General features: G+C 31.9%; 1 protein-coding gene and 1 long non-coding RNA gene across 2 annotated transcripts in view; one reads left to right on the plus strand and one right to left on the minus strand.

Annotated features, from left to right (window-relative positions):
• Positions 1-289: 289 nt before the first annotated feature.
• Positions 290-22,502, plus strand: part of LOC142326695 (uncharacterized) — a 181,192-nt gene continuing 158,979 nt past the window's right edge. The window contains exon 1 of the long non-coding RNA XR_012756842.1: positions 290-398. This is a non-coding gene — a long non-coding RNA (uncharacterized LOC142326695). The remainder of the gene's footprint in view (positions 399-22,502) is intronic.
• Positions 19,884-22,502, minus strand: part of LOC142326522 (uncharacterized) — a 48,649-nt gene continuing 46,030 nt past the window's right edge. The window contains exons 11-12 of the mRNA XM_075369098.1: positions 22,083-22,109; positions 19,884-19,935 (exon numbers count right to left, since the gene is read on the minus strand). Of these exons, the coding sequence (XP_075225213.1) occupies positions 19,884-19,935; positions 22,083-22,109 (79 nt within the window). The remainder of the gene's footprint in view (positions 19,936-22,082; positions 22,110-22,502) is intronic.

A 22,502-nucleotide genomic window follows, 5' to 3' on the forward strand; every position in this document is an offset into this window, starting at 1 on the left:
TTTTTTTTTTTTTTTTTTATAAAAAAATCCGTATTTCCAACTAGTTGCTATCATATTGGATCGTGGCATTAGACTGATTCTGTATTGTGTATTTTGGAATGATATTAATACTATTTATTCTTATGAATTTACATCCTAATTATGCTTCTTATAAATTCATTTTTATGAATTTTATTTCTGTATCAACAATTATTTTAATTTCTTCTTTTTTTTTATTCATGTCGTTCCTTTTTTTGTTACAGGTAATTAAATGGAATTTTTTAAAGATTTTAATGGTTTGTGAAATCACGTGAAAACTATTTTCTAGAGAAAGTGGAATTTCAGTACTACGATGCCCAACAGACATTTGTATAAAATTTCAAGCAGAATTTTCCTGGCTGATTTACCAAAGTTAAAACGTAAGGTCATTTTATCTTTACTTGATCTAACTTAGTTTAATTTTTGTTATAAGAAGGATCATTAGTTTATTAGATTAGGATGTGCGGATGACGGACGTATGGTTCATTAGGTAGGAAATCCTTTATTTAGTGTTTGTGCCTAGGTTTGAAATAAAATAATTTCTGTTCATTTGGTCCTTTTCTTTTTTTCTTGGAAGTAAAAAGTAGTGGTATCGACTCTAAAATTGCATATTATAACTTTAAATTAGTAGTCTTTAATAATGAGTAAATGATGTCTTTATAATTTCACTATTAGTGCGTTTCAGTAATAAAACAATTAACCAATTTTTTTAATGCTTGGTTATTTTTATTTTGACTTTAATACGTGGAAGAACTACATTTTTAAATAACTGTGTATTTTTTTTACAGAAAAAAATAATTTATAAAATTTTATTTATTCAATAATCATTTAATTGCAGTTACTAAATAGTTTGTTGAATTTGCTTCTCAAAGGTGAGTAGGATTTTCCAACGAAAGAATTTAATTATACATTGTAATTTTTCTACTCTTAAGATTAGTAAGTTTTTCGCTTTAGTATATTCCAGTATTATTTTAATTTCACTTTTTACTATTTTTTTTGTAGTGCTCCTGAATTTTCAAAAAAATATTTAGGCAGTTTTTTGTGGTTTTAATTGGATAATAAAGGAAAAAATATGATATAAAATATCAATTTTTTTTCATTACTGTCCAATGGAATGGTTATACTTTTTGAACAAGCCATATTCTGGAAAACGAAGAAAAGTTTTCTTTAAAAAGAAATATGAAAACTAATAGTAGTGTTTGTTTTTAATCCATTTTGTTTACTTTCAGTGAAAAGTCATTTATTAGTCTTGTAATTAATTGGTCAATTGATTACTATAAAGTTAATAAGTTAAAATTTTATTTAACAACTTTTTTTTGATTTTAATAATAATAATCAATAGTTTTGTCAGTTTTTTGAATAGTATTTTGTTTTTTTAGCACAGTAGATTTTGTTTTTTTTTAATTCTAAATAAATAAATATATTTTGTGGTAGTTTATCTTATTCTATTAATGTATTTACATATTTAAAAAAACTTATTTTTATTATAATTACATTCCTATGTTACGTGCTCCATCATAAATAAAATCCGTAAGTTTATATTTAAATGAGTATATTTATTTGTTTAAACAATTCTTAGATTAAATATTTACATATAACTTAATTAATTTATTCGATAGATTTTTATAGATTCAGATGTATAAATTATACATTAATTTAAATAATTTTAATTTTTTTCTTTATACCATAAAATTAAGATCGTCTGTTATTGAAATGAATCTTATATTTAAATATTTCTTATATCTATAATTATTTATAAATTATTTACGAATTAATTTTTATTCTGTTGATACACGGAGTACTATATTGTATGTTTAATGTTTGAATAATTTGTAATATTTGTTTTTAACTGTTTTGTCTTCTGCTTAATTTTGACATATTGTTTTCGGACTTCATTGCTATTAATGAAACTTGAACTTTACATTTATGTGCAACTATTATAGGAGAATTCATCTTAAAGACGAAAAAGTTGCATCCTATGTACAAATTCCTTTAGACAACAAAATACATTTTTGCGTTTTAAAGTACATTTAATCACCGTGTCGTCAAAGGGTAAAACGAATATTTAAAAAAATATATAGATAGAGAGTATGTGTAAAAGCTCATTTACCTTTGAATACGACATTTTTTTGATCTATTAGGAGGTAGTAGAAAACAAGAAATTTAAATTATTTGTTTCCCAGATATTTATCATTGAGCTGTTGTATATCCCAAAATTTTGAAATTATTCCCATAGCGTTTTATTAATTTATTTTTGCACGCAGATAACTAAATAATGATGGTGTTTTTTTGTTGTAGATGAGTTTGAGAAATGCCATTTACGCACCCCCTAGAAATGGGAGAGTGTTGGACTCGCATGGGTTCGGCTAGATGTTATTAAGAGCCTATATGTACCCGCACCCTACCTTCTAAAACTCCTATTTCACTGTTCCTTCTCATCCGGGGCCGGTCCTGCAGTTTAAGCATTGCGCGGATCCACGAGGTGCCTTTAGGGTCCAGGGGTCTAGAGTTCCCGTGCTTCATCACCGTCGCCCATCCGCACAAGTGCAGACGCACGACGGCTCCACAGGGGGTTGTCCTTCCTCCCTTCACCCTCAGGTCATTTTCTTCTCCTGAGTATTACATGAAGCCGGTCAAGTAATAATGATTACTAAAATAAGTTTTAAGGATTAAAATTCTCAAATTTCGAATACATTTTTTTTATTTTAAGGTCCTCCTTACTTTGTGGGGAAAATTTAGGAACAATTTATTTACAAAGAAGTGATGCCTAATAAAAAAAATATTGAAAAAATTAAGTATTACTTTTCTAAAAATTATGAAAAAAATTGCTTCTCATTTTTGGTCCGCAATATAATCTAGGGGCCAAAGCTACTTTCATTTTAGTAGTCCTTTTTCGAATGAAGAAAAATACAATTTTTTTTTAATAATAAAATTTACAACAGTTAGAGCAAAAAAAACAAAAAAAAAAAACAGAACGTATATGTTTTAGAGATGGGAAAAATTATAAGAAGTGTTTTTCTAAAGTTATTCATATACAGGTTGAGCTTAACAAATTTGCTTAAGTTTTCTCAAAATCTATCACGCCCTTCAATAAAGGCTAAAATAAGGGAATTTTTTTTTTTGTCTTCAGTCATTTGACTGGTTTGATGCAGCTCTCCAAGATTCCCTATCTAGTGCTAGTCGTTTCATTTCAGTATACCCTCTACATCCTACATCCCTAACAATTTGTTTTACATATTCCAAACGTGGCCTGCCTACACAATTTTTCCCTTCTACCTGTCCTTCCAAAATTAAAGCGACTATTCCAGGATGCCTTAGTATGTGGCCTATAAGTCTGTCTCTTCTTTTAACTATATTTTTCCAAATGCTTCTTTCTTCATCTATTTGCCGCAATACCTCCTCATTTGTCACTTTATCCACCCATCTGATTTTTAACATTCTCCTATAGCACCACATTTCAAAAGCTTCTAACCTTTTCTTCTCAGATACTCCGATTGTCCAAGTTTCACTTCCATATAAAGCGACACTCCAAACATACACTTTCAAAAATCTTTTCCTGACATTTAAATTAATTTTTGATGTAAACAACTTATATTTCTTACTGAAGGCTCGTTTAGCTTGTGCTATTCGGCATTTTATATCGCTCCTGCTTCGTCCATCTTTAGTAATTCTACTTCCCAAATAACAAAATTCTTCTACCTCCATAATCTTTTCTCCTCCTATTTTCACATTCAGTGGTCCATCTTTGTTATTTCTACTACATTTCATTACTTTTGTTTTGTTCTTGTTTATTTTCATGCGATAGTTCTTGCGTAGGACTTCATCTATGCCGTTCATTGTTTCTTCTAAATCCTTTTTATTCTCGGCTAGAATTACTATATCATCAGCAAATCGTAGCATCTTTATCTTTTCACCTTGTACTGTTACTCCGAATCTAAATTGTTCTTTAACATCATTAACTGCTAGTTCCATGTAAAGATTAAAAAGTAACGGAGATAGAGAACATCCTTGTCGGACTCCCTTTCTTATTATGGCTTCTTTCTTATGTTCTTCAATTGCTACTGTTGCTGTTTGGTTCCTGTACATGTTAGCAATTGTTCTTCTATCTCTGTATTTGAACCCTAATTTTTTTTAAATGCTGAACATTTTATTCCAGTCTACGTTATCGAATGCCTTTTCTAGGTCTATAAACGCCACGTACGTTGGTTTGTTTTTCTTTAATCTTCCTTCTACTATTAATCTGAGGCCTAAAATTGCTTCCCTTGTCCCTATACTTTTCCTGAAACCAAATTGGTCTTCTCCTAACACTTCCTCCACTCTCCTCTCAATTCTTCTGTATAGAATTCTAGTTAAAATTTTTGATGCATGACTAGTTAAACTAATTGTTCTGTATTCTTCACATTTATCTGCCCCTGATTTCTTTGGTATCATTACTATAACACTTTTTTTGAAGTCTGACGGAAAATACCCTTTTTCATAAATATTACACACCAGTTTGTATAATATATCAATCGCCTCCTCCCCTGCACTGCGCAGTAATTCTACAGGTATTCCGTCTATTCCAGGAGCCTTTCTGCCATTTAAATCTTTTAATGCTCTCCTAAATTCAGATCTCATTATTGTTTCTCCCAGTTCATCCTCCTCAACTTCCTCTTCTTCCTCTATAAAACCATTTTCTAATTCATTTCCTCCGTATAACTCTTCAATATATTCCACCCATCTATCGACTTTACCTTTCGTATTATATATAGGTGTACCATCTTTGTTTAACACATTATTAGATTTTAATTTATGTTCCCCAAAATTTTCCTTAACTTTCCTGTATGCTCCGTCTATTTTACCAATGTTCATTTCTCTTTCCAAATAAGGGAAAAAATGTTCAAAAACCTTTCTGCATTTTAGCCCTGGGGGTCTATAATTTAAAAAATTTGTAGACATTTCTTGTTAGCTCTGCAGATGAAGTATAAACTTTAAAAAATGTTTGAATAACAGTTAAATCTAAGGGCGGTAGAGCAAAACAACAAAAAAACATATATTTCAATTTTATGAGGTGAGGGTTGGTTTTATTTAAAATGTATTATGTATATACGCATTGCAGGTGACAAATTTGCTTTAATGTTTTTTCTACATTTTTCTGATGAAAATCGAAATTGGGTTTTTCCCGATAACTAATTTTGAAAAAGAATTAATATGATCATCGCCCCATACATAAAAGTATTTGAAGAAAATGGCTTTGATCAATCCTGAGATTTAAGGCCAAAAACAGTGGGACACGCTTACGTACGCACATACGAGGTGCGACAGTAAAGTAATGAGACTGATGTGAAAAAAAATGTTGCTTACCGTTTTAGTCATGTTTAGTGTTGTCTCCTTCAAAGTTGTTCCCCTCTGATTGCACACACTTATTCCAGCGCTTCTGCCATTGATGGTAACATTTCTGGAACATATCTTCTGTAATATCCTCCATTTTTGACTTTGTCATGCGAGCTTTTTTTGGTCTGGGTGATCCCTTTGAGCACCATTGCGAACTTTGGTGTTTTGTCTCTGGATCGTATTGAAAAAACCAATCCTCATCACCAGTGATAACACGGCTCAACAAAACTGGATTGATTTCCGTTTGCTCTAACAGATCGGCTGCCACATTTTTCCGTGTTTCTCGCTGTTGTTGTGTGAGATTTTCGGGGACCATTTTTGCACAAACCTTTCTCATACCAAGATCTTCAGTTAATATTAGACGAACCGTTTCTCGATTGATGTTGAGTTCTTCTGCAATCATTTTCACGGATAATCTTCGATCTGATCGTACGATTTCACGCACCCTGGTCAAGTTGTTATCTGTCTGTGAGGCTGATGGTCGTCCACTGCGGTCTTCATCTTCAACATTCGTTCTGCCTTCACTAAAAATTTATGCCACCGAAAAACTTGAGCTCTTGACATAACCTCCTCTCCAAAAGCCTTCTGAAGCTTACCATAAGTTGTCGTCGCGTTTTCACCCAATTTAACGCAAAAAGAAATGGCACACCGTTGCGCAATATTTTGCGGTTTAATTTCTGTGACGAGAGACACAAACACGTGTTCACTTATTACAGCACAACTCACGACTGAGCAGTTGCATCAATGTGCCGCTTGGACTAGAAGTAGCTTATAGACCAAGGTCAAAGATGGTGTGCTTACGCAAGCTGCAGGGTTGCCACATCTTGCAAAGAAAAATCAGTCTCATTACTTTATTGTCGCACCTCGTATATGCATAATTGTTTTTTTTCTAGATGAACTAGTTGGACCCTAAAACGTAAATATTTGTGAAAAACTCGATACCCTATTTTTTATGTGATCACCATATCCCCTTTCTTTATTATATATATTTCCCTTTAATAACAGTTTTAGTTATATTCGCTGGGAAATAAAAAATACAGAAAGTAACTGCTGACGATTTTGTATTAGTTTTGTTCTAATTTTTAGATTAGACTAATTATAAGTTTTGATAGAAGAATAGTTTTCGCTTTGTAGTAATTACTAATGCAAAGAGTGTTCAGGAAATATAAATGTGTTTTGGTGCTTCTAAAAATGAAATATATTAACCGATATTTAGTAAATTAAACTACTAAAAATCATATTCATATAAAAAAAAGCAGTATCAACTCCATCAAATCCGATGACAAAACTATTTCGTTTATTTAGCCTACGAAAAAAATTCTTATTGTGGTTCCTTCCTGTTTGTTTACCGAACAAAAACGGCTCACTTTTCGGGTAACGGGCTCACTAACTGAGGAAACGTACCCCGGTTCCTTCAACTTACATTATAATATTTAGTAATGCTCTAATATAAATTATACTAGAAATTGTAATGTATCAAACTTGTACTGTTGTGTAACGTCATCGCCGAAACTACTGTACTGATTCCTGTACTCCATTCCCAAATTTTTTCTCATTTATGATGAAATTCAATAAATTTTCCTATTTTAAGTTGAATAACAGGATTTAGAGAATAATTAAATACATTTCGATTTTCTGTAATTTTAAATAGAAATTCTCAAGTAGAGAAATAAAGAAATTTTGAGAATCCAACGAAATTTCTTTATTTAATAGCTGGCATGCAATCTTACCGTATTTTATTTTTGTATATAATTTTGTTTTTAGATGCATAAAAATCTTTTTTTCGGATTGTAAAACAATATTTTCAGTTACATCTGAAGATGTTTTAGTATCAAAACCAGGGTTGTTGTAATTTAACTCGCTTGTGAATAGCAAAACGTGCTAATGTTTTGCTTTGTAGACGCTAGCGTAAATTTTAATATCTTTGGCTGGATGATTATGCTAAAACGTTTCCACAATTTTTTCATCAAATTTTCTTCTTTAATTTGAGTCCTAGTTATCAAAATTTAACAAATTCAACTTATAAAAATTAAATTTTGCATTGATGACGTAAAATATCAGAATTGATTTTTTTTTATTTTTACATATGCCATCGTACTCACCGTAGCTGGAATAAGAACAGTGTGTTTCCTTTTTTTATGAATTTTTAAAAATTAAGTTTTTTTAATTTTTGAAACTTTGAGTCTTGATATCTCTGTTGATGTTTAGGATAAAAATCTAATTTTTCCACATAGTATACATCTGTATAAGAACAAACTACAGTAAAAATTTCACTTTTGATATTTGATTGTGAGCCAGTTTATGAATTTTGAAAATGTGCACAAATAATGAGCATTTACATCTTAACCAATCTTAATCTAGTGCAGTATATTCATCTTAATAGGCCTAACTGTATAGTTTCACAAGTTTTCAAGAAATATTGTTTCTCATTGAAGTATTTAAAACATTTATCTGCACTCAGTTTTCACGGAATTACTAAAAGTAAATGAGATCAAAATTTCAGTGCTGAATAAAACCGTAAATGTCCAATTTTTTTTGAACCCGATAAAAGAAAAAAAAATCCTAGCAGATAGGGTTTTTCAACCTTGACAAAAGTGATTTCTTTGGAAATATTGTATTCGTGACAATGATGAAACACGCTATTTTTTTTACGTAGAAATTATATATATAAGCATTTTAATAACTTCTTTGACTTTGATATAAAAATCTATAAAAACTATCATATAAAATTTTCTTTGCTAGGAGTAGCTAAATCAAAGTTAAAATGGCGTCGGTATGAATATCTAGTACACTAAGAGAAAATACCGCAGGAAACATGGGTTACTTTGTTAAAGGAATCAGGTAAATACTAAATAAATTCACTGAAGGAGAAAGTGGGAAGTTGTAGCTTAATACGGTTTTTGTGGGGATGTGGTATTTTCAGAAGGAACGATTGAGACGTATTGTTAACTTCCCGATGGGGAATCTGGTAATAAACGAGAGATTTTCGCGTTAGACAAACAAACATAGATAAACCTAAAAAATTACCACAAAAAAGATTTTTCACCGATCGTTCATTAACGGATTTTTACAAAATATATAAATACAGTTTTTGATTAGCGAGTGTTATACATATATTTTTTTTTTTTCTATTGATACGATGAAATTTTGGGAGGTTCTTTGATAATAGACTAAGTGTGCAGCGTTAGAGATATAATTCAAACGCTGAAAAGAAAAATATCAAGGCTGATAACGGCAGTAAACCAATCGTCGATGATATTTCCATTAAATCTTATCGTTGTTTTAAAATGAATGTAAGAAATGATCCACCCTTTTCATTGGTTATCAGGCTATTTATTTGATTCCCCTCTATGTATTCCTTTAAATATTTTTTAAAATGAAGCAAAAATTTTTTTTTTAAAAGCTAACACTGCGAAAAATCAGCATCGTGTATGTCTTTTTTTATCAGTAAATATTAATTTAAAGATTCCTACAGATAAGATGTTGCAATCGGTCTACATTCTTTGTATGCCAGTTTAATTAGACAAATTCTATAAATATAAATAAATTTATTGTAATATAATAGTATTTTAAAATATGTTTAACCTTTTAAGCATTTTAAGGAAATTATATTTCTCTTTTTATATTTATGTGAAATGACCGATTCCAGCCGAACGGGATTGGTGATCAGCTAGATTTATATTTCAATATTTTTCTCAATTATGTATTTAATTTTTATAAGGATTAACTAAAATTACGAATTTTACTTAAAAGTCGTGGAGGTAAGATAATAATAGTGCTTTTCATAATTCTTTCTTCTTCTGAACAAAAATAGTGTTGTTTATAATTTTTACCGTATCAGATGAATGCTTTACTTGTTCAAATCTTCCTTATGGATATGACTCAATACCTCTATTATATATAATCCGGAAAAGTCAGAATTGTTTTTTGTGAGAATAATGCTCATTACACAGACTAGTCTGTAGTGCACAGGTTGTAGCGTGGTGAACTTGCCGGGCTGATTGTCGTCTGTGTTTGAATAGTTTTTCATGTTGATAATCGACTCTATGATAAAAGCGACAGGAGTCTATTTTGCTTTTTATTTTTTCAAGTAAGCCAGATAAAGGCTGTTTAATTGCTGAGTTTGATTTGTCCATTGTTTTTTCAATCTTAATCAGAAAAATTCGGACGTACCAGATGTTAAGGTATAATAATACTTGATATCTCGTTTGTTATTAACATGTCACTATAGTTTTTTTTTTAAAGGTTTAGGTAGAGATAAATAGATGCAGCCAATCTTTATTTTAGATAAATTAGCTATTTCTATTTCCGCAGTTCTTTTAATTATTCGTTGAAATCATACTGAAGTTAAATGAAGTCGAAACTGATAGAAGAAAAATAATTTATCTCCATTTCAATGATGTTATTATCACTTAAATATAATCGTATGGAAAAAGAAGTCAAAGCCGTTCGCTTATTTTGTAATTTCCTTTATATTTTACAACTGGGAAGTATCCACCAAACAACAATCTATTAAAAATTCGTGTGTCACTCTCACACTAACCCAATCGAGCGAACAAGAAACTCCGCCGTTATTCCATCAAAGCCTAGGAGATGTAGCCCCTACCAAAACTGCAGATAGCTAAACGCACCTCAGTAATCTCTAACGACAGTGCACCCCAGCGGAACTGAGCGACCTCTCGCCTCACTCGGAGATGGTATGCGGTCTCTCCAGCTTCCTGGGATCCCCGTTCTCCTGGTCATGAACGAAGGAACGCCAGGAGTCCCTTTTCGCAGTCCAGACTTTATGAAAGTAATGAGGTCTTAGATTTCTGTATTCAGTAATAAGGACTGCTCGTCGTTCCGGTTCACCCTTACGTTGAGAAGCCCGCCGCAAATGACAAACAGCCCTCTTTATGCCTGACAGTTTCCTATTCCAACACGATGCAATCCTCTCTCGACCGGAACTTTGGGAAATTGAACACTCAGCGCCAATAAATCAACAAATCAATGATCAATAAAAGCCGCCGACAATCCAACTGCCTGATCTTCCAAATCCAAGGCATCCAGACTTCGATCCAAAACTCGGAGCGTGGTTGAAAGAAAATTAACAAATTTCTTCCAGTCCGCACGCCTTTGCAGGAAACGACCCTTTCTTTCTTTTTCCTGTTTAGCCTCCGGTAACTACCGTTTAGATAATTCTTCAGAGGATGAATGAGGATGATATGTATGTATGATATGTATAGGACTTGAACGCTGTAACTCTCGACTTCCAAATCAGCTGATTTGGGAAGACGGGTTAACCACTAGACCAACCTGGTGGGTTAGGATATGGAACCTTTTCTTTTTCCTGTTTAGCCTCCGGTAACTACCATTTAGATAATATACTTCAGAGGATGAATGAGGATGATATGTATGAGTGTAAATGAAGTGTTAGTCTTGTACATTCTCAGTTCGACCGTTTCTGAGATGTGTGGTTAATTGAAACCCTACCACCAAAGAACACCGGTATCCACGATCTAGTATTCAAATCCATGTAAAAATATCTGGCTTTACTAGGACTTGAACGCTGTAACTTTCGACTTCCAAATCAGCTGATTAGGGAAGATGCGTTAACCACTAGACCAACCCGGTGGGTTTCAGGAAACGACCCTGCTGAACCGAAACGTTACGTCGGTAGCCAATCGTGCGCCACTCTGTAGTTTTTAAAAATAAGTTTTTGTTTAGGTAGCAAACCGTTGCTTGTTTTTAATTTTTTATATGTGATATGTTATTAAAATTGTTTAATAAACTAGGTTTTAATGAAAAATATCAATCTCTGTATACGAATAAGGTGAACGATTTCGAATAAGATCTGTCAATTTGTTTGTGGGTGGGTGGCTATTCACTTTGATTATGTGTAAAAATTAGATAATGAAACATTACGGAACATAATATTGGTAGAATAACATTTAAATATTGAAGGTAAAGTTGAGTTACATCTTTTTCTGCCACTTTGTAGGCGGAATCGAATGATCTTCAATCTCTTACCTTCTTTACACGCGATTAAAATGTTAACCGTGATAGGGAGGACAAAACCTTACTTTTATTCGACGAGCCGTCACTAGAAATGAAGAAATGAATCAAAATACTTCAAGATCATATACACGAAGAATGGTGCAGTGCACCAAAATTAAAGAAATGACAGTTATAAAATACCAAGTCATTTTATAACTATTTATAAATATAACTATAACTATAAATATAACTATTTATAAAGATATTTTCTTTTTTTAGTAATAAAAAAAGAAAATATCAAAAGGAGTTCAGCACGATAAATTAAAATTTAACGCCAAAAATTTGCCTACTAATTAAAAATATATTCTATGAATTAGGAAGACATTTTTAAATGTTAGTATTTGTATATCTTAAACATTTGTTTAAGATACCAGCAGCGGACGGTGGTTAAAGAATGCAGAAAACCAACGAATATAGACGATTAAAATACAGTATACTAGAAAAAGAAATTTGTATAACTTTGGAAAAGTTCGATCAGAAAAGGTTCTGTGGAAATTGGACAAAAAAAGCTAAAAATTTATTTATCTTGCCGAGTTAGATTTTCTTTCTAAGGGAAGCTATGTTTGTGTGACTTATTAAGGTACCAAAAATTACGCCTTGCTACTTGATAATATTATTATAATAATAAACTGTAAGAGCAATCAAAACCTATAAACCTATAAAGTCTCAAAATGTTTGTGAATAGATTAGTAAGAAATGGGTTCATCGTACTATTGATTAACCAAAAAAACAATTATAAATAATTATTTAGGTGCTATTAAACTTAATTTTAATTTTTAAGTTATTTACTTTTGAGGATGTTATCAATATGGATCATAAATTTTAATACTAAATGTTTACATCAGCATTTTAGTAAAATTAGGTAATCTTGGAAGTAATTTTACATAATAAGAACGAATGCTCCAATTTAATTACTGAAGAAATTTTATTTTAGTAATATATACAATTACATTCTTCTTTTTCATTTATTTTTTCTTTTTCTTTTTTAGAATGAGTTTTTTAAATTTTTTTCAGAAGTAATTAATTCGGACTCTTTTTCTCCTGAAACAAATAAATTTTTAAATTATTGATTTGTAAAAATCATGTTATATTTAGTTTTGTTTTATAAACATAAGTAGATTTCCTGTTTTTATCAATGTTAATGATATTATCTTTTGTTTATAAAAATTTTTGATCGGTATTTCCTTCGCGTAGCAAACTATAGCTTTTTACGCAGTTGGATTGTATCTCATAAAATAACATTGCGTACTAAAAAAATAAAAGTTTTGTGTTGGGATTATTTTTCGTGTTATTAATATCTATAATATATAAAAATCTCTTTAAATACTGTTATAAATTTATATTGATATTTTGTAAAAAATAAAGTACTTATCCTTGCAAACCAACATTACTGAAATATTCATCACTCCGTACACGTTTTCGTTTCTATCTACATCTCTGTCTTCGTTGCGAAGATTGAATGGACTTCATCTAAATTTCCTGGTAACGCTTCTCGTCCGAAATTACATTCATGAAGAGTGTTCAGATTCTGCCAGTTCGGTAGAATAATTTGCAAGTGATTCGTGATTATTCTTCCACTTTTTTCTTTTTATTGATTCGTCTCCTAATTATTTTAAAATAGTAAAGCTGTATCCCATACCTAATTTGTTACGCCGATTTCATAAGTAGGAATAGTATTGAAGGAATTCTGTTTAATCACGGTATCTGCCTATAGTTTGATGAATAATATGATTTGTTTGTTTGTGTAAATTCAAATTTCAGTCGCTTCAAACACGGCTTTACTTTTCAGTAAAAGATTTCCGAGTGGCTTTCAACGAATTAAGTCTTTCAGTAATCCACTTGATATTGATAAATGTTCATCCAGCTTCAATCGCCTTGTAGAACGCATTAGTTCCTATCTAAGAAATGAATCTTTAATCGTCGCTGTCATTCAGCATGTTTTGTACCAAATGTGCAAAAAAAAAGGAATAAAAATATTCTGTACTTGTGAATAATTTCAGTTACGATGTATATACTCAAACTTTCTGCTTCAGACGCGAAACAACCGGTCGTAGAATATTTATTACAGGTAGATGCAGATAATTTATATTTTTTACAAACTATAGTTATTAATTCTTTCAAATACTGTTGTTTATAATTTGTCATTTCTTTTTTTTTCAATTTAGAATTTTTTAGTAGAATTTCACTTAATTTTAAGAAACTAAGAATACTTAGGCTTTTTCATTAATATGTTTTTTATGCGTATTTGTATTTTGTACCTGGATAAAATGTTACTTCTTATTGATCCTTAATGTATCCTCGTATATATATTGTCCAGTTAGGAACTGTCATAAAAAATTCCATTCCTAAAACATAAAATAATATATTTACAATTGAATAACATAATTTTCTTCATGTTTAAATGTTTATAAGGAGTTTAATTTTAAATGTTAATATAGTCAAAACCTCTACAAAATTACTTCTGAAACACCGATTCCAAAACTTTTATCTACTGATATCCGCTTTTAGAACATATGTTTCAGCAGACCTACTTCTACAAACCATTATAAAAGATGGAATAAAATATTATTTAATATCTGTTTTTTTTATCAAAGATGTTACAAAGAACATCTGCCGAACGGTTGTTGAAGTAAATTGATAAATAAAAAACGTTAACTCTTATGTGCCATTGTAATAATGGTTTGGTCCACAGTGTTTCTGTTTTATAAGCACAGGTGGAAAACCTTTTTCATACTGTTCCGTGGAATATTGGAATATTTTTTTTATTAATGTTTTCTATTCTAATTCTTCCTGATCTTATGGTGATAAATGTATAATACTTGATACGTGCTTTTTTAGTACTTCATTTATTGTTTGAGTGTTTTATAATTAAGAAAGATATTGCAAAAAAGTATTAGATGGATAATAAATATTAATTACATCATATATTAATTAAGGATTTTCGAATCCTGTAAACCAGCTCTATATTCTTTCCTCAAAAAGGTGACCCTTGAAACATCTGAAATGTAAAAAAAATATGTTTATAACTGATTTCATTGTAAAAATCAACTTAAAATTGTTTGTTCATTTGGTTTTGATTTATTGATGAAGATTATTATTTTACGTTTAAAATGTATTATTTTAGCTTCACTCAAATTCAGTTAATCTCCTTAATTTTATCTCCCTTTTGCTCTATCTTCCTTAATCTATAGATTTCTTGACGGTAATGTCATCCAATTTTGGAATCTGTGTTCTTACGGAACATAAAAAATCTTGTGCATTATATTTTACTAGTAAACAAATGCGATTTGTTGATTTAAAAAAATAAATTCCTATAATAAAAACAATGATGTTGTTTTTCAATGTGACATTTTATGAGAACTAGGTTGGAAAAAGATTACTATTAATATTACGAAATATACAGAAAAACTGAGGTAAATCCCGAGTAAAACTAAGTTGACTCTTCTGTAACCTTGTTAAGAGCTAGGTTACATTGTAGTTGCTAAAATTCATCCTCATCCCTAAATTCTAGATTTATAAAATACAATGAAGATTTATTTCTAATTTTCAGAGAAATACTCTCAGTTTTTTCCCTGAATGATTATTATTTATTTTTTTAGTGTGTATATTGCATTCTGTTCAACTAGTGAACAATAAACAACCCATCAAGTCCAATGAGATGAGGATGATGTGTAAATGAGAGTAATCTTGAACAGATTACACAACATTTTGTACAGATTCATGGTCAGGCTGACAATGAATGATTAGGATTACTAATAATTAGGATAAAATATTTTGGTGATTTTAATTTTAAGAAAATTTCAACCGAGTCATTGCTGCTGATTTGATTACGCCGCAAGAATGCCTTCTGCTTCTGCACTTGGGAATTTCCTGTAACGATATGAGTTTGCAATTTTATTCTACTTAATATTATAACTATGTTTTATATCTATCAAAAAATTTATCACTGTAGTTTATATGTAAAATAGTGAGCTTATCTCGAGATTTGGGTTACAAACAAAAAGAAGATGGTATACGGCATGAATTAGGAAAAAAATACAAAAAATAAGGTCATATTTTCATCTGTAGAAATCTATTTTAATTACAACCATCTATTAAGTATAGGTGAAAAGAGATAAGACAGTTTTAATATTTAAATAGCGCGGTTACTCCTCCATTTGATAATAGAAGAAAAAGTATGTTTAATTAATGTTTTACTGGAGGTTATGGATGATACCAGGCCGGTTGAATGGGTATTTTGATGGGAATTGGTTGTTGAACAAATTCAAATAATTTAGAAAATTCTTCTTGCCATAAAGGAAATTTCTAAAATTCAATCAAGCTTTGTTCAGAGTTTTGATTTTTAGGTTCGGTAGCTTCAAATTACAACTTATATTTAAACTTAAAAATAAAGTTCAACATTTTCTAATTTACAGTATTCCCATCATTCTAATGAGTATACCTGATTTATGATTCTCAAAAATGCAATTATTTATAAAAAATGTTTTGAAAACAGTTATTGCATGTTTGTGTTTATTCTTCATACCAGTTTTTTAATATTATTGTAACATTGCGGTGCAAAGTTATTTGACTAACATGCGAAAGAGATTTTTTTTTTGCCAATTGTGGATACAATTTATGCCCGTTTGTTTATGCATGAAATATTTATTTTTTTGTCGTTGTCAAACGGAATGCTGTTGGACGTTTTTATAAGTAAACTAGATACCATTGTTACTTTTATTGACAATGGTCATATATCATACAGACCGCCAAGGATTAGGACCGACAAAATTTTATTTTCAGGAATACTCACTGGTAGCAAACCAGTTATAATTGCAGTTTTCTTGAAGAAGTTGTAGGTTTAGTAGTTCTACGACTTGATCATTATAAATAAAACTAAGGTAGTAATTTGGTTAACTAATTATTTCTTAACGGTTTTATGACTCTGTAGCTCATTCTATAGCAAATTCAGTTAACTTATAGAGTTTAAGTAAACAAACTTCGCGTTCGAGTGTTCAGGCGGCCTACTTACAAGCACCTCCATATAATTAGTTATACTTAGTAACGATTATTGTGTTGTATACAGATTCGGTCGCTTGTGAATCGAGACTGTTACAAAGGACGTGACTCGTAGAAACATGACGAAATCACTAACAGAAATGCAACGTTTGTTTATTCTTCACTCCACAAGCTAACTGAATATAGTATAGTTGCTGATTATTTATCTTAAATAATGAAGTTACAATAATAACAGCTTGCTTCGTGAAATTGTTTAGATGTTAAAATATTATTAGTAAGCACGGATTAATTCTACAAACATCTCAGCAGCGGATGATTGGACTTTTTGAATAGCCATTAAATTGAAAACAGGAGTCTTCAATTATGTTGGTAGAGCCTCCCCTACTTTTTGAAGCAGTCTCTAAGGACACAATAACTAAAACTATTTGCAGGTATATTAAGAATACATCGTAGCCTGTTTCCTTGTATCAGCATGTATTCTAGCCTGTATCCGGGTTGAAGCAATGTAGATAACCCATTCTCTCACAACAGAAGGAAGTAATTTGATTGGTTGTTTTTCATTATTTGCCCGAGTTATGGGTGTGGCGTATCTAAAGTACTTGAAGTAGAAGAAACAGCTTTCATAGTTGCTTTCTCTGAGAGTAATAATGTTCACAATACAGCCGGTTCCTGATGTGAACAGAATGAAAATGTTACTTGTGGAATTACATATCATATTTGATTTTGTGGGTTTGGATTGCTGATTTCCAATCGAATATTTGGCTCCGCAAAGAAGGGTTTCACTTTTCTTCATTTCCTATAATCCTGACGATAGTTGTTATTTTTGAGAATGAGTAACACTACAGTCAGTAGCGTTATGGCCACTGTTACACGTACAGTGGATTTATAGGTACACTGAATAAATCGAGGAAGAAGGGATCAAAGATAATGAAAAGTAGGATATAGCAAGAACGTTACCACATATCCTAAAAGGAATCAAGGAATAAGACAAGCAGACTGACTAAAGGGCTGTCTATTTAGTGTTGAACATCCTCCGCTCGTAAGCCTTCATGAAAACGACTTATTTACCTGGGATGAGAACGGACTTATGATCATTGTCTTATATGTAAGACAATGATCGAATTTATTCCTCCACATAGTAAATAGTATCTCTAGAATAGAATCAGGTTATCGTAAAGAAAACTCTTCACCACACCCTGGTGTGTGAAGGTATCCAACTGAACTGTAAACAGTTCAGACCAATCTCCATTGAACGAGTGTTATTTTTGTGATGCGTAAATTAAACTGAATCTATAAATTTCCCTACATCGGGTCACATATACCTTAAATTATGTAGTTAATTCCTTTAATGATCGATATGTTTTATTATTGAATTTTTTTTTTTGAGGTTTTTAGGGGCATCGACTACTTTGGTCATTAGCCCCATCGTACTTCAAAAAAAAAAAAAAAGAAAAAAAAAGGTTCAATAACTCACATTCTCATGAAAAAATGTTCAAAATTTCACATTCTTCTATAATTTCAAATCCAAAAATTACCGCCTAGGCTTTCCTTTCGGCCATCTTTTCTTGCGTTTTTCCATTCTGCGAACGGCCTCAACTTCCGATGACAGTGTGTCTGAGGCTTCGGAAATGGCATCGTCTTCTCTTTCTGATGCCAATGACGTTCGCCGGCTTACATCAGGTGATGAAAGCTCATTGGTGCTGTAAGCAATTGAATCTAAACTCAAAGCGATGCACTTTCGGCGGCTGATGAACTTGATTCAATGTCTAAGGCTGTGCTTGGGCCGGCTGATACAGAGGCTCTCGCCACAGTTATTCTCTGAGCTTTTGGAGCCTGTGTACGTACAGTTTTATTATCGTCTATGTCTGGTGCTTTTTCAATAGTTACTTGCACCTCCATTTTGGTTGACTCAGATTTTTCCTGTACTGTTGTCACAGTATCCTTAGCTTTATAACTCGTCGTCGGAGTGATCTTTTGGTCTTTGTCAGATAAATCAAGACTTTTCTTCATTACGTCTATTGATGGCGTTATAATCGAAGGTTTTGCCGGTTTTTTAAACTGCGCTGGTACGGGTCTTATGTCAACGACGTCAGTCCGGAAATGAGCCTTCTCATGTTTACTTTGTTGTGTCTGTTGAGTCGACTCGATCTTGGAATCAATGATTCTTTCTATCATTTTCGCGAGACTTGGTGCCATCGTATTAAGCAACTGCTTCTGCGTATGTAGTCGATGGTCTAGGTGTACGTAGATTGACAATCTTCGCTTCAGGGTAGCTAACTTTTTGAAGCGTTTTAACTTCCTGAATGGCTGTTTCTAATTTGTATACTGGGCAGTTCCTAGATCGACAGTTGTGGTGCCCTTTACAATTAATGCAGACTGGAGGGTCTTTACATGCATCACCCTCATGTATCTTCATTCCGCATATGCAAATTTCCTGCGCTTCACATCTAGCTGCAGTGTGTCCGAAACGTTGACACTTAAAACATCGGCTGCGGAATAAATGCCCGTACATCAAGCCGATGGATGCCAGCTCGTACCTTTTCAGGAAGGTTCGGCCGATTGAATGTCAAAACATGCGAGGCCGAAGGAAGAATCTCACCATTTCGTCTCATAGTAAGTCTGCGACTATGTGTCACTCCCTGACTAGACATTTCCTGCACTATTTCTTCTTCAGTACAGTTAAGAAGATCACGGCAAACAACACCTCTGGATGTATTAAGTGTACTATGCGGTTGGACAGTAACCGCAAAATCACCGATCTTCTTCAACGCCTGAACTTTCTGGCTTTGCATGTTGTTGATGGTTTCGACATGTAATCCATTAAACGTCTTACGGATTTCCTTGACAGGACCACCAGCACAATTAGTAATCTCATTAGCAGTTAGCCTTCTGTAGCAAGGCTAGCCGCCGAGGTACACCCCCACTCCAGGGCTACTAACCTTGGAGGTCCGATCCGGTACTCCGGTGGAACCGGCATATGTTCTGGTAGAGAGCGGATGCGCAGTCTCTGCACTGACTCCAGGCTCCTACTCACCGAAGCTTTCAGAGCTCCCATGCACCGACATACATGGGCACCATTGCTACATGCTTGCCATCGGAAGGGGCATGTGGACAACAGGAAGGGTCTCCGTTACACCTGCAATAACATTGACCCTGGCCGCCATATCGCCAGCTCTAAGTTTGGTATGTATCCACTTCCTAATCAATAAATTGTTCATATCCTGCAGGTAGCCGAAAAATCTAATCCATGTGAGGACCTGAAGATGGAAACAGGTCAAAAGAAAAGCATATCCGAGGAATTTACTCGGAGCCCCGTTAGCCAGCTATATGTATTGTACATAAGTACAGCTGTTACCGCCCTGGATGTGGAACGTATATGTGTTCCGGATGTGGGGATTACCTACCTCAGGGCATTATTGAATTATTATTTCAGGTATTGTTGAATTTTATGTTATTACTTACATATGCCTCATTTGCTTTCTCATCATTTTCGCTGTATAATAATCCATCCTAAAAAAAATTAGAAAAAATTAAGTAAATTATAAGACACAAAAGTGAAATTAAAAAGTATTAATATTCTACATTTTATATTCAATAGTTATTTCTACATCTTTAGACGATTATTTAACATATCATTTTTGTTTCATTGTCAATGATTTTATATATTTGTATAATTTTAGCCAGTCAGGGCTGCTTCGCTCACTTTTTTCGTCTATCCAGGACTCCCACTCTTCTCATTATTCTCATGCTTGTGAGAATAATAACTAACGATTAAATTCTGTTCAGTTCATGAAAACTATCAGTTTTCTTGTAATTTCTTCAGAACAACAGTTTGGTCAACACAGCACTCGAAATTTTGAGTTTTCTGAAGTATGCAACAGTAGTATTTCAGAATAGTCGGCCCGCATCTTAAAAATAGTAGTTGTAGCTGGTGGAATAACTCATCGAAGGACGGGTAACCTCTTCCTTCGTACGCGTAAGAATAGTATTTTGCACTGTTATTACCAGACAAACACCACGAGGGCGTAGTTCATTTCTCTTTTTTAATTTTTTATATTTTATGTTGTTAAAACTAGCAGAAGCAGATACGGCGTGTCGCGTCGCACACAGTTTCGGTACTAGTGGCTGTGTTGTTAGAATCGCCGCGCCGAACGATGTCGCACCTTTACTTTTCTCGATAACCAAAAGAGATATCGAAAGAAGCAAACAATCTTTTTTGTAGAAAATTTAATTTCAAATACTGTAAGCGGTTTTGGAATTCGATTTGGCCAACGGTTTGGTCATAATGTAGTTGAATATTGGATAAGGAACATAATCCGGTTGTTACCGTAAGCAATTTAAACAACTACATCTTCAAATAGTAAAAATATTTTGTAACTGCAATAGTCGTATGTTCTTTCCAGTTATAAAACCCATGTTCATACAAAATTTCAGATATTATGATCAATCGGTTGTGTAGTTTTTACGTGAAAGAGGTAACACACTAGCATGTAATATATTAAGATCATTAAGCTGTTTCATATAGACGCTGTTGGTTAAATACAGTTGTTCAGTAATATCTAATTACATAGTAACATTTTGGTTACTTACGTATTCAGATCGCATATCTACATCGTTTTACCTTTTTTACTCTTAAAACAGTAGTTTGTACAGTCATGATGTACATAATCATTAGTATTACAACACGCAATATACTTTCTATATAACCGAGCGAAAAATATATTTTATCAGTATTTTACCTCGAGTCCTTTCCGTACTAAATATCGTGTAAATATCTGTTTGCAAACGGTTATCGCTAAATGGTTGATACAGATGAAATCGTAACTTAAATGCAGCATTAGCCGGTGATGGGCCGTTTTATGACGGCGTTACTACTTACTTGCCTGATATAGTGCTTTCTAAGTGAAAAATATTATCCATCACATATTTATGCTTTCATTGAAATATAATATTAATAATTTTCGTATTCTTTCGTTAGCAAAGACGAATACGTTTTTTTTTTTTTTAAAGTAATGTTATACAATTTTGGTTCAGTTTTTCGTTACAAAAGTTTAAATATCCAACTTTTACTATAATCGATTATAATAAACACGTGAAAATTGTATCGTTTATACTTCTACATATTTCAACATTAGTGACTACGTAGAAGATTCTCTCGTACATATTTTTCCCATTACTTTGCGCTGACAAACTAATCCAGATATTACGCCTCTGACAAACGTGAAGATTTACGATTTTCAGCAGCTAGAGATAAATTTATTCTCTTTTTATTTGATTAAAATTCTAAAAAATAGAATACAAGTTTAATCATAAAATTAGAATATTTATTTATTTTAGGAATAAAAATTGTACTGATTATCCTGGATATGAAGAAGTTGGAGGGAAAAACTTCGTCTTTAATTACATTTATTTCAAAACCTTTCCAAAACACAACATATCACGTATACGTTAAGTGTTAACGTAAATAATATAATGTTAGATAAAATCGTATTATTTTTTTATATATATAATGCATCTGAATGAAAAAGACGCGGCATTCTAAATAACTAGAAATGTTGCTGTTCACTTTATATTTGATCCAAGCATAGTATTGCTTTACTATCGGTGTTAGAATAGTTATCTGAATTTATTCAATCGGTTGTGAAAATTGAACTTACCCCTGAAATGGTGGAGGAGGGAAGAACCTAGAAAAAATGAAATTATTATTAATAAAAAGAAAGTAATGTATTATTAAATTAAGTAATAAATCTATATAGTAAAAATTTGTTGAATTTTTCTCGGCTTTTACAAAGAGATTCTAGATTTGAAATTATAAGTTTGAATAGAATGAAAAAGTAGAAAACTTAATAAAACTTCAATTTTTTTTAGAATGTTTTATTTAATTTTATTTTTCAAACCATACACAAGTAATTTTCATTAGGTCCAATCCTTATCGAGATACAATCCGTCTACCTATTGTTACATCCAATGTCTTTTTGAAAAGTTAAATGCAACATATCCCAATTACACACATACAGTATATTTACTGGATTGTAACGGATGGAGGTATATATTTAAAATATATATATTACCGCCTG

This window comes from Lycorma delicatula, chromosome 6 (assembly GCF_047948215.1).
Source record: "Lycorma delicatula isolate Av1 chromosome 6, ASM4794821v1, whole genome shotgun sequence".
NCBI classification, from domain to species: domain Eukaryota; kingdom Metazoa; phylum Arthropoda; class Insecta; order Hemiptera; family Fulgoridae; genus Lycorma; species Lycorma delicatula.